Below are 13,818 nucleotides of genomic sequence, written 5' to 3'. Positions count from 1 at the left end.
AGTTGTAAATGTTCAGACACAAATTTCATGGAATCAAATTAAAAATTTATAAGGCAGACTATCATATTAGTATGGTGATGAGTTCACTATTAACGGTGATGTTGGCAACGAACTATGGCTTTCACTAACAAAACACAACCTCAAACGGCCATGCTGACACACCAGCGCCTGGGCCAGCCCCAGCTTTGCCACCTGCTAAGGTGTTTAGTCTGGCTTTACTTTTTAAAAATATTTTCCAAGCAGGTTTACCACAAACCCCAAGGACATCACCTCCACCATCAACTCCAACCACGGTGCCCCCTCCAAGGCCGGTGTTGCCTCCACCGCGAACACCTGTGATCATTCCCAATCCACCACCATCTTTTCAGCCACCTCCACCTTCAGATGATGATTCCACTCCTCCACCTTTAGAGGTGGCAGAACCACCATCAGAACCTATGCCTGCTGACACTCAACAACCATCTCCGCGCCTGCCTGAAGCACCCACAGATGACTCCCAAGTCCCAACCTTCACCACCATTAGGAGTCAATTCCCCAATGGAACCTAAGCCTGCTTTCAATCCATCTCCTATGTTTAACCCTCCTACAACACCACCTGAAACCTCAGATACTGACGTTCAATCACCAACAGATGACGACATTCCACCATCACTACCACCAGCAGACGAATAGATCCCCTGGAGCTCAACTTTAACAACCAATGTAAAAATACCTTATCAGCTCTGTTATGTACAATTCATAGTATGTTGCCTGTGTTTATTGTTGTAGGTCTGTAAATATTCTTACTAAAAATCAAATTAAAGAGGATGAATGCTTCAAAGTGAAGCTTAGAAACAGGTTGATCTAAAAAATATACAGATCAACATTCAGAAAGTGCATACACCAAGATGCATGCTGGATTGCATTAGAACAAACTTCAGCACTGTAGTAACTATAACACCTAATCTTTCTCCAACAACGGTCATAGATACATACAGCATCACCAAAATCATAGTTCCAACTTCAAAAGCTCATTCTCCCTGTGTACAGACTTGTATTGCTTAATAACTAAAACTGGCAGTTAGCAAAGGTTAAGGCATCTTCAGGCATCTCCTTCCACAACCACTGACAATTTACCTACATCACACAAGTTCAATATGCATAAGTTCACTGAGATATAATAACTCTCTTTGTACCTGAATGTTTGGGTTTGGCACAAATATTATTGCTATAAATTTATCATATAGATGAGGCAAACTCTAGTATGCAACAATTAGAATATCTAAAATTGAATAGGAACAAGTGGCACAAATAGATGTTTTATTATCCAAATTAGAAGTGTGGGAAACAATTAAGGGCATCCGTATTGTGAAAGTATATATAAAATATAAAAAGACAAATAGTGTGACCATGTAAATCAAAACATGCATGAAAGGACAATGAACACACACACACCAGAAAAGGAGAGGAGTGGAAAGGAAAGCATAAGAAAACAGAGAATCCATGACATAGGAAAATAAATGTGACCACAAGTGAAGCAAAGAAATAACTCATAAGCTTCGTGTTAATACACATTACAACCAATATACACAGCACACAAAGTACAAGCTCTAGCAAACGAACAGAATGTAAATGTGCAAAAAAGTACAGAGGTAAGCAAAGAGGATTCAGATCTCCAAGTATGAGTTATAAAAATATCTTTCAGTCTAGTTACAATGGTAATTTATGGTACAATACTCAAGCCAAGAGGGTGCAAATGTGCAATACTGGTAACCCCTTAATTATAAATCTGTCTCAATTGTAAAATAGATATACCTGCTCAAACCTCTCTTCATTCACGGTTCGGGTAATGTAAAGATAAGCATGGGAAACCATGATACAATCATACAAGTACACCACAGAACTATGCAGAAGATTGCAGATTATTTCCATCAAAATGAAATACAAATACTTATCACAAGGGCATAAACCTGGGCAAATGCATGTGAGGCAATGAACAAAAGTATTTGCGAAATGGCAAATGTGTAGCTGACCTGCATTTCTGACATTTAGCAGTGTCACTCATAAATGCAATTTGTAATTTTGCAAACAAGCCTGCCTTTCCTGATTGCATTACTTGATGTAGAGAATATAAAACCTGAGAAGTTGATTAAACAGTTTGATGAAATCCTTAGAAGCATGAAAAGCTTCATACAAAACTTGTATTCCATCAATACAACTCCATATTCAACATCATCCTGATAATCATCATTATCTGAAAAAATATCAAGCTGCTCCAAAACAGTTGCATTACTTAGAATATCTTCCAGAAACTTGATCCCTTTGTCATTTAGCTCCATATCCTGTATCTTTAGTGTCCGGAGATTAATTAGCAAATTCCTTGGAGCTTGACTATATGATTCCAAAACCCCAAATGATATCGTTAAATTGGTGAGATTATGGAAGATTGGCAGGGCAACACCCATCAGATAAAGACCCGGAAATGTGTCTTCGAAGATAAGGTATCTAGCACAAGATATCCCTTGGAAAAGTGGTACTATCCGGCTAAGATAAGCATCTCGTTCATTGCTATAATAGTTAGGTATAGTAAGAATGGCTTCTTGTAGCACCCTAGGTTTATTCACAAAGTTATAAAAGGGCAACGGAGCATTAGTCGTAAAATGACCCAGGTTAGGGGCATCAATAGAAATATTCCAGTTGCAGTAGCTCCCTAACGACCCTAATTTAGTGTAAGCTATTAGAAATATTTCCAAACTATTGAGATTAGGGGCAACAATATCAACAAAGTGATCCTCTCTATCTATTAACACAGTCAGAGATAATCGTTCCAAAAGCGGGCAAGACTTAAAAAGAGTACGCATCAAAGCATGATTTGAATCACAAAGAAACAATTCAAGTTCCTTCAAATTAGGAAGATTAATAGACAATATCTCATCTCTATAATCATCGGGAAACTTCCATGTAAATGAAATTCGAAGTAAAGTAAGTGATTGAGTTGTGAAAAGACAAACGGGCAATTCAGATAATGAAGGGCTGAAGCTGATGACGATTACCTCCGGATTCCGAAGACAGATGCGAGTAATCCAAGGGACCATAAAAGAGGGATACACACTACTTGGATCATCTACTTGGATAAGACGGAGGTAGCGGCGGCGGAATTGATGGGGAGGAGATTGAGTATAGTGATAAGGAGGTTATCTGGGAGAGAGCTTATTCTATCTTCAAGATCGCCATTGTTGATGTTGTCGAGGTCTTCGTTCAATGATGGTGATTTCGTCTTCAATTTTCTTCTCTTTTGACGGAACGATGATTTCGTCTTCTTCTGGGTCGGCATCATCTGAATTTTGAAGACGATTACTACAAGCTAAAATTTGTAATTTGTAATTTCAACTCTGGAGGGGTTAGGGGAATTTAGGGTTTTAGTGAAGGGAAATGGTAACAGTATTTGTTTGAGAGGGGAAAAGCCGATAAGGCGCATCATTTTTTTATTTTTTATATACTTCTCTCTATATTATGTGACCAGAAAATTTGGTAAAGAGGTTTTTAATAAAAGAAAAACTAGTACAGTACTATGTAATAATAACTCCAATTTGATTTTTTTTTTTTTTTAATTATCTCAACTTTCTATTTATTATACAGCAATTCTAATTTGGGTGTGATTTATTTTAACAAGTTCAATCTATTCTCAACCTGTAATAACGGTTTACTTTGACAATTGACACGTGTTAGCATATGTAAGTATAAGAAAACAGAAAATTGAACTTCGTTCAATGTTTTTGCATCTACTACTTGCGACTTTGGATTGTTGTGAGGTGGCCAATATTGGCGGCTAGAAATTGAGGGTGCAACTACTTTTATGTTTGTTGAGGGGGAAAATTGTTGATGGAAATTGAGGGTGTGTTTTCTTTTATATTTAGCAGGAATGATGCGGTGGTGGAGAGGGGAAGCAAAGGAACTGCAGGCTAACAATGGTTAGTTGTTTTGATGTTGTAAGGTGAGGCGAGGGAGGGAGGAGATAACATTGGCTGGGTGTTACTTAAATTATCGACTCAAGTGTGCCTTTTAAAAAATGGAAAGACTAGCTTACAAATTTGAGCAAAATCAGATACTTTTGGACAATTATGCCTAAAAAACTAAGGCTTTGTTCACTGCCTGTGACTTATTCTTGTTTCATTTTCTGCTCAACAGGCTCATTAATGTGTGAAAAATCTACAAACAAGTAATATAACACATTCAACAAAAGTACCCTTACCTGAATAAACCGAATACAGATAAATGAAATCTTTGGAATAATTTTCATCCCAACCAACCACACAGTTAAGTTCTATGCTTCAAAAAAAAAATTTCAAGAGGGTAGTCATTTTATTTTTCTTGTAGTTTATCCAATTGGTGTATGCTTGAATTTGACTCTGCAAATGGCGGATGGCATTTCAAAGAAAATCAATGCTGCAAACTGAAGCTTAGAAACAGGTTCATCTAAAATTATACAGGTCAACATTCAGAAGGTGCATACACCAAAATGCTAGTTTGCATTACAACAAACTTCAGCACTGCAGTAACTATAATACCTAACCTTTTTCCAACAACTGTCATAAATATATACAGAGTCACCAAAATCATAGTTCCAACTACAAAAGCTCATTCTCCCTGTGTACAGACTTGTATTGCTTAGAAACTTTAACTGTGCAGTTAGCAAAGGTTAAGCATCTTCAGGCATCTCCTTCCACAACCACTGACAATTTACCTACAACACGCAAAGTTAAATTGCATAAGTTCGCAGATATATACAATTACTCCCTTCCTGAATTTTGGATTTGGCTCAAATATTAATGCTATAAAATATAACATACAAACGGGACATACTCTAGAATGAAACAGTTAAAATGTTAAAAATTGAATAAAAACAAGTGACCTATTTAGGAAGAGATTAAAAAAAAAAAAAAGAAAAGAAAGAGGGAAAACAAGATTATATTTAGATGTTTTACTATCCAAAAAAGAAGTGTGAGAAACAATTTAGGGCATCCATTTAATGAAAGTATAAAATATAAAGGGACAAATGGGATAACCGTGTAAATCAGAAGTGACATAGTAGTAAATAAAGAAGGAATGAGAACAGAAAGTCGAACTAACCTTCGGTGCAGAGCCTTAACATCCTCAGCTAGCGCCGGACTCTCCAAGAATAAATCACCACAGTCCTTTAGATCAACTGGCTCTATATTAAAATCTTGCGTTCCACGGTATTCATTCCACTCAAACCACCTTTTTGCAATTTGTTCCTTCTTGAAACACGTAAGATGATCTTCCTCTTCAGGGGAGTCAGCAGCAATCAGTCGGTAAACATAAACTTTTTTCTCCTGACCAGGACGAAATGCACGTCCTATTGCTTGGCGCGACACCGACGGATTCAAATGGACATCCAGGACTATAATCCGGGAGGCGCCCACAAGAGATATTCCTTCTCCACAAGCTTTGATTGATCCGAAGAAGACCCGTGCATCAGGGGAGTTATTGAACTGTTCCATATGTGATTCCCGCAGATCAGTAGATGTATCGCCACAAATCATGAATATCTCTTTACCAACAGACCACCCCATCCTATGGACAGCTAACCGTTCCAGAAAATTTAAAGGCAGCAAATACTGGCTAAACACCAGTAACTTTTCTCCATTACTTTCACACAAACCCAGCATATTCAAAAAAAATTTAGCCTTGACTCCTTCTCTAATGTCTATCCTTTCAACCAGCTCATCAATCTTGGCATCATATTGCAATGAACGTTTTTCAGAACCAGGATTATTGTCTGAAAAAAGCTTGAGCTTTGGGTGAGTGTAGACTGCACAACCCAATGAGGTTTTCCTGAATTTTGTTTTTTCCCTCTTATTCAGCTTATCAACTTCAATTTTCTGTTGAGGGCTCAGACTGAGAAGAACAGTAAAGTCTACAAGTCCAGGAAGATCATCCAAGAAGTCACCCCTGTAGTAGTGCAATACCTTGCTTGTCATCTCCCTCAGATCTTTGATTACAGCCTCCTTTCTTTTCCAGTCTTCATCCTGCTGAAGGGTGTATTCAACAAGATCAAAAAAATTGCTTTCAACATTCCCTCCTTTCAACTGCTTTTTAAACCCATGAAATTGCACTCTACTCAAGATACGTTTCTTTATGCTCCTGGAATCATCAAGCTTCAAAAATTTTGGGCGGACGAGGTTTAAAATGGTGAAAACCTCTTTGACATGATTTTGGTAAAGTGTGCCAGATAGCACTACCTTCCTAGGAGTTTGGACTTTGGCAAGTGAATGCAGCACGTCAGTGTTCTCATTCCTAGGAGTATGACCTTCATCCAAGATAAGGATGCTAGGGCGCTTCAGCAGTACCTCTTGGCAATAAGCAGTTGCCTTGCATGAGCTGTCACCAGTAACAATAGTCGAGAACTGCTTATAACCCAGAAATAGGATGCTCCTCTGCTCTACCCACTGTCTAAGAACTTCCTTCTGTTGAAACCTATTTTCAGCTTTCATGGAGTAGAAATCAAGTAGAGGAATGTCCTCTACTTGCCATCTTTGAAACTCCTTTTTCCAAGTAGGAAGAATTCCCTTGGGAAGCACCACCAATGGCCTAGCATCTGGATATTGGGCCAGAAAACTTTGCATGAAACTGATGATCATAAAAGTCTTTCCAGAGCCAGGAGCGTGAGCCAAGATGCAACCACCAGGATTTTCAGTAATTAAGTTGCTCAATAAGAAGTTAAATCCCTCTGACTGGTGAGGCTTCATTTGCTTTTTATGCCTAGGATGAGCAGAGATTTCAGTCACAGCCAAATCATGCCCAGGCAGGTTAATCCCATCCAGATGGTAGTCAGTGTCATCATTCTCTCTGTTAGAACGAGAATCAGACCTGTAACTTCTCACACGAGCAGCCTGATGTAAAGACAAGTTTAGATGAGTGTCATGAAAAGCATATGGCATCAATTCATAAGTACAAGCCATAAGAACTTCTAGCAGAACACCAATCCAGACAACAGAAGCAAATATGATGACATTGATACTGACAGACACCACAGGGCTGTAACAAAAATTACTAGTATTATAAAATCAAAAAAGGTATTAATCAGTTATCACAGATAAATTTTGTCTGGCACAGGTATGTGTCCAGGACTCCAGGCGTCAGGTTTTGCATTAGCATAAACTGAAGGATACAAAATAAGTGCCTATAAGCCTATGTAAAAATGTCATATACAGTTGACAACCACGGATACTTAAACCATCCAAGTAACATCCGCACAGAATAATTCGAATATTAGGACCACAAAACGATCAAGTAAACTTTAAGACTGCAGATGTGCAGATAGATACCATGATTATTAGTATATGTGTCACGGTCTGACTGTGGATTCTAACAATCACATATCTTCAGCCAAAACAAGATTTTGTAGAATTTTAGGATGACTTAACGTTCTGTTTTACCAGTTGACCAATTATAAAATTGATTGAATACTGCTAAATACACTTAAACTTAAGAATTGAAAGTGCTTTTAGTCAATACACAACCACCAACCTATCTGACCAAGAAATTACAAAATTATCTCTCAGGGATTTCCCCAAGGGACTAATGAGATACTCCAAAAGATTTTTTGGCTAACTAATCTTACTAGGCTACATCCCTAAAACTATAGATAAACAAATTACAGACACAACAGTCTCTTCCTTTAACTCATTTGTCGTTTTAACTAGAGATCTGTATCAAAAGCAGGTAATATTTGAATTATAGACACATATATTTAATGGACTAGATCATCAAAATCAAAGTTCTTGTTGATTGCCCAACAAACTAAATTTAATCTTCTTTACCATATAAAATCTCCTATTGGCAACCTTATATTGAATAAATCCCAAATTCCCAACTAAGGAATGCAGAAAAATATAGCACAAATCAACATTTTATACGTGGAGTTCAAACAACCACAAAAGTGTCCAGTGAGAAGTAACAGCTTCAGTAAATCAAGTATAAAATCAGACTCATAGCCATATCCATACATCAAAAAATAAATAGAAACGATATAGCTTCGTATAGATATATATGTAATTAGAAATGAAAAAACATAAAAGAACTTTTGAAACCTTTATGTACTGGAAATCAAATATAGTCTCGATAGCCCTCTGAATGACTCCACATACTCGGCACACATAGCCAATATCATCTTTGAGGACATATGAATGATCACAGCCCTCATCTTCTTCCACCGATTGCTCGTCTCCTGATTGATCAGCTGGAACATCCTACAAAGTGACATAAATAACAAATTAAATGGTCCTCTAAAAAGAAAAGAAAGTTTCACCAAATTCCTCGATGATAAGACTAAATAGGGATCAGAAATCCATTAAAGTGGATTACAATTTGAGGTTTGATATACTAAACAGCAATAGTCATCATGCTGTACAAAAGTAAATAAAAAGCACAAATGGAAGGAAAGGTCTAAATGATGATGAATGCAACAAGGAGCATACTAACATGCTGAAACATGTGAAAAGATCAGCCAACCACTCACACAAACCAGAAATAACAAAAATCGTTTTATTTGCAACCTAAGGCAAAAGCTTAACATGGATTTTATAAATCAAAGTAATTAACAGTGTTGTTTTCTATTTCAGCCTGCTCTGAACAGTTCATTAAAGATTTCTCCATAGAGAGTTACGTGTACAATTATCTTCTATAAAGAAATGGAAAAGTGAGCATCATTCTCTCATAACAATTAAATAGTCATATTCTTTAACTCGTGAAAAGCTTGCAGCATACAGTTACAAGCCAACGGATCTTAGCAGGGTGGCATAAGATCATAACAACACAAGAAGTTGAAATATATATGAGATTTAACAAATAAAACAAGATATATAGACATACACCCATTTGCATATTCACATGATACTACAAATGCATCTCACACAAGTGTGCAACCTTATCCTACAGTAGTTTAGAATATTAAGTACATACACAAAAGATACTTTCTGTCATCCAAACATTTTCCATTCCCATCATATGCACACAGTTCACGCTATAAAAGTTAATGGGATATGAGCATTGCTCATTTAAACATTGATAAATCAATTTTTAAAAAATAAATGGCATCAAAGCAGATTACAAACATTTGACGCACTGTAATCTAAAAATGACTGACTCACAGAAACAGAGCGTCAAATGTAAAAAAAATATTTTACAAAAAAAATTTAGAAAATAAAAAGTAAAAATAAGAAGTAAAGAAACACATATAAAAGAAAAGGAGAGAAAATCACAGAAAATTGCCAGCAGTAGATCCCTTAAAGCAACCACAGATACAGCCAGCAGTATACCTTCGAAGACTCTAATGCAAAATTCATCTCCTTCCACATGTCTGACAACTCTTCATCTTCGGCTTCATTTAATTCGTCATTTAACTCATCTTCAATACCCACATATACACCTTTGTCTTTTACCTTGTCTATTTTTTTCTCTTCTACTTTAGTTGTTTTGGCAGGTTTAACATCCACGTAATTGTCAACCTGCTATTACAATAGTTCCCATCAAAACAAGGGAAACAGATTTGATAATTAAACAATAACCAGGAAACACAATGGCTAGGATTGAATCATAACAAGCAGCATCAGTCAGCACTCATCAGTGAGCAAACCTAAGTCTTCACAAGGGAAAAAAAAAAAAAAAAAAGGCTGTGGTCAGTGACTCAAGACACATTAGGAATGAGGAGGACAGGTTTTGACATCAAAGCTCTATAGAAGCTTAAATTATTCTTAATATTAAACCTTTAGAATACAACATTGAATAATGGTGGTTGATTCAGAAGAAAGGTACAGCAGCACAAACCAGGCCAAAATATGAACCTGATTGACTTAGAAAAACAAAAGTCAACGAATTCATGAGGCTCTTGAGTTTTGATGCAAGTCATTTAGCATGCCAACATTCAGAAGGTACAACTATGGCCTTGATTTCTTATGAAGGGGTGGCTTTACTGCTTATTAATACTCAGCATGCCAGACAAGGATATGTAATGATGATAAGGCGGTTAATTCTTAGCTAAGGACTTTCACCAAAGCTTAGACCCCTGGGTTTCCTTTGAAAGTGCAGAACATAAATGAAAAACAGCCTATTTTATTAAATTTTACATTTATTAGTTTGATTCACACAAAACACAGCCTCATTGACCACACAGCAAACACGATGCAATCTTACCAGTTTAAAGAAGCATTTTTTTCACCAAAGTCACAATTGCAATTCAAAAGACTGTTACTATAACATTTGACAGGACAATCTCAATTGACAATATGAAGGACTGAAAACAATTTATAAGCAATATACAAAACAGCGCACAAGTGGAAAAAAAAATATGGCAAACTTAAGATTTAAGGAAAAAGAATTGGTTTGACATGGGAAGAACCGAAGAAATCCCAAAATAAAAAAAATAAAATAAAAAAGACCTGGCAGAACAAACAATCAGCAATAAGTGATACAAAGGGTAATTCAATAAATATATTGCAAATTAAGAGAAGACATTATTTTGATTTGATATGACCCTTGGACAAAGAGAGATAAAGAAAAACTACCCGCAAGGTCTCTGCATGGAGTTCAATATTAGTAGGTGGAGGCCTGGGTAAGGCAATCTCTTGAAAGTGATGGAAGTTTTTACGGTCAACATCTTCCTCGTCATCTGACTCAATTAGCAACACGGGTTCAGATATTGGAGTGATGCATTTTGTCTCAAGACTATCCAAATCAACAATATCCGTAACCACTTCTCCATTTACGTTGTATTTTGCATCCAGTGATGAGAATTCGAGTTCGGGATTCGTTGTAAACAGAGAATTAAAAACCTGAACCTTTCGCGCAACCAATGCTTCAACATCTTTCGTAACACTTCCATATTTACCCCAGCTGATGCTATCTAGTAGTTCTGGAATTGAGAATGGATCAGAATAATCAAAGAGTGTGGGTTTTTCTCCTCCTCCATGAGAAAACTTCGGTTTCTTACTACTCGCAGCATAGTTATCTGTTTCATCCAAGGAATATCCATTAACTTATAGAAGCACTAACAATACAAGCTGGAAGTTTCATAAATAATGAAAGACAAGCGTAAACATATCAGCTCATAAATTACAAAACTAGGAAAATACACAGACAAATCTCATAAACGCTCAAATGATCCATTATATCAAATCAGCTATTTGTTTAAAAATAATAATATGGGGTTCTACGAATAAATAACACTTTTTGAGTCTAATTAGAATGGAGATTTATACCTTTTTGAGAAAATATGTTTTTACATTCATCACAATAAATCAACCAAATCTCCCAAAAAATTTCCTTAGTTTAATAAATCATTATCAATACAAGAACTTGCACGATGTGCTAAAATCTCTTTATGTCCGCAAAATCGGTTAAGAAAATTGTATGCAGACTAACCAATGTATATAGCCTTAATAATCATCAAACTCATGTATATTTGTATATACTCTATTTCTAAAAAACAACACAAAAACATGAAACATATTCATGAAATTTCAACAAAATTACTATTTAGAAAGCTTTGACTGGTGATCTAATGATCTGTGGAATCTTGTCAATTCCTAAAACCCCGAAAAATGTTATGCTAAAAATAAAAAATAAAACATAAGAGTAAACAATAAAAGAATTTTCAATTTTTCAGGAATTACCCACTTGGCCACTTCCTCCATTATAATTACTTCATGAAAACCCAGATAAATTTAACAGATAGATGTTTCATGAAAACCCAGAAAAATTTAACAGATAATTATTTCATGGAAAACCCAGGAAAAAAAAAAAAAAAAAAAAAAAAAAAAAGTGGGGGGAGAATCGACACAAATTGAGGACTATAAATTTAACAAAAAAAAAAAACATGCGAAAAATGGGAATGAAATAACCTGTACAGACTTCAGCAGCTCCACGCTTCATGTTTCAATCCTCTACAAAAAAAATAAAGGGAAACAATCACAAATTAATGTTGTAAAATGAAAATTATTGCCAAAAAAAAAATGACAGCATTAGCAAAATTAGTTTGATTTCCAGATGATCAATAAAAAGAGGGGAAATTTTGAAAAATTGAAAACCCTAGAATCGGAAATCAGAAGCCATAAAAGAGGAGAAGAGAGAAAATAGAGAACTCACATTGGAGAAACGACGTCGCAGGTGGTGTTTCGTGATCGAAACGCGGTGGTTTGAAGGGGTGGTGAAAGGGTGGTGGAAGGTGAAGAGCTGAGGAGTGACTTTGGGACTGCGTGAAGAGAGAATAAAACAAGAGAGGTAAAAAGTGTGGGTAGTGAAAGAGAGAGATAAATAGGGACTATGGAATGGATTGGAAAATGATGTATGCTGATGTGGCTTTTTGACACGTGGTTCAATCCCATTGGTCATTTGTTTATTTTATTACCTCTATTTCTTATTATTTCATACTACGTATTTTGTACTTCGTATTTACCACAAAAGAATATTTTATGTCTCACATATAATATCTAAAATAATAATAATAATAATAATAAAACGGAGTAAATGAGTAATATTTACCAACCTGTTAGAAATGTAATCCTTCGATATTGTTTTAGCAAAATTGTTGGTGTTACTTTTTTGTTCACTTTTCTATGGTTACATATTCTATTTTGAATTTATCCTTTCTATTGGTACATTCATAGACTTTTCTAAAATAGCACTAATTTAACATATATACCCCTACATTTTCATATTCCTAGTATACTTACCTTCATATGACCAACTTTCAATGTAATTATTTTCATTTACTAAAATATTTACATATTTCCATAGCAACTCCCTATACAAATATTCTCATTTCACATCTTCCCATAGTTTTTTTCTTAATAACTACATAGAAAAGCAAATGAAACTATAAAAATGTTAAAGAGGAAGTAGGAATTATACAAGTATGGACTATTTATGATTGATCAAGTTCACTCACGTAAAAATTTAATGAAATTACTCAATCTAAGGTTGGTTAGGAACAATCAAGTTCAATAAGTTCAAGTGAAGATAAATGTAATCTAGGTGTGTGGGAACTATAAATGACTCGGTTGGGTAAGGATTGATAAATAAAAATTTATTACGGAGTATAAAGTATGTATTATAACATTAAATAAATACTTTGAATGTTAGAATATAACATACCGGGGAAAAAATTAAATTATACGATTAACATGCCTTATTTTGCGCTTACTTTGTTGCCTTTTATGAAACGAATTCATTTAAATATGGGATTCAGTTTAGATTATCACGTCATTAAAGGTGGGCGGGAAAAAAATATAATAATAATCATAGCATATAAGAATTTGTTAGATGCTTACTCTTTTTTTAACTCGTACCCCTTATATATTATTCTTTTGTTTTAACTTTTGAAAGAATAACCACCAAGCCCTATAATCACCACCGAAAACCACAAGAACCACCAAACCCACCGAAACCTAAAACCAAAAACCACCACCAAAAGCACCAAAACCCAACCACGAACCCAACAAAACTACCGACAAACCACCGAAACCCTTTAACGAACCACCAAAACCAGTACCACCCCACCGAAAACCTTTGACAAATAACGACAAACCACCAAATCCCTCTCACCACAGATTTAACCACGAACCACCCCCACAAACTTGGAAACCCACCCACAAATCACCAAATCCAACCACGAATCAAGCAAACCACCAACGAACAACCACATCAGGAACTCACTAAAAAGATGGTTTGGAATTGGATGAGAGATGACGAAGATGAAATTAGAGATGAAGGAGAAGAGATGAAGATAACGAGGAGATGAATTGAGATTAGGGGTGTACC

At 35.7% G+C, this 13,818-nt stretch overlaps 2 protein-coding genes across 3 annotated transcripts; both read right to left on the bottom strand.

Moving 5' to 3' along the window:
* Positions 1 to 689: 689 nt before the first annotated feature.
* Positions 690 to 3,532, bottom strand: LOC145621140 (uncharacterized). The gene is made up of 2 exons (XM_081675870.1): positions 2,013 to 3,532; positions 690 to 1,116 (listed from the first exon to the last, which is right to left on the bottom strand). Exon 1 carries the CDS (start codon positions 3,072 to 3,074, stop codon positions 2,037 to 2,039), a length of 1,038 nt encoding a protein of 345 aa, XP_081531996.1. The 5' UTR covers positions 3,075 to 3,532; the 3' UTR covers positions 690 to 1,116; positions 2,013 to 2,036.
* An 870-nt stretch (positions 3,533 to 4,402) lies between these two features.
* On the bottom strand, positions 4,403 to 12,068 carry LOC145619428 (protein CHROMATIN REMODELING 35-like). Of its 2 annotated transcripts, none has more exons than XM_081674111.1 (6): positions 11,901 to 12,068; positions 10,566 to 11,008; positions 9,321 to 9,512; positions 8,094 to 8,252; positions 5,110 to 6,893; positions 4,403 to 4,723 (listed from the first exon to the last, which is right to left on the bottom strand). In XM_081674111.1, the coding sequence occupies exons 1-6, from the start codon at positions 11,929 to 11,931 to the stop codon at positions 4,720 to 4,722; spliced, it is 2,613 nt and encodes an 870-aa protein (XP_081530237.1). In that variant the 5' UTR covers positions 11,932 to 12,068; the 3' UTR covers positions 4,403 to 4,719. The 2 variants fall into 2 exon arrangements, with proteins under 2 accessions (XP_081530237.1, XP_081530238.1); XM_081674112.1 differs by having other exon boundaries at positions 10,566 to 10,912; positions 11,901 to 12,064.
* Between the last annotated feature and the right edge of the window lie 1,750 nt (positions 12,069 to 13,818).

Source organism: Chenopodium album, chromosome 27 (assembly GCF_948465745.1).
Source record: "Chenopodium album chromosome 27, dcCheAlbu1.1, whole genome shotgun sequence".
NCBI lineage: Eukaryota > Viridiplantae > Streptophyta > Magnoliopsida > Caryophyllales > Amaranthaceae > Chenopodium > Chenopodium album.
Note: the sequence above shows the minus strand (reverse complement) of the source record. Positions and strands in the feature narration are given on the sequence as shown.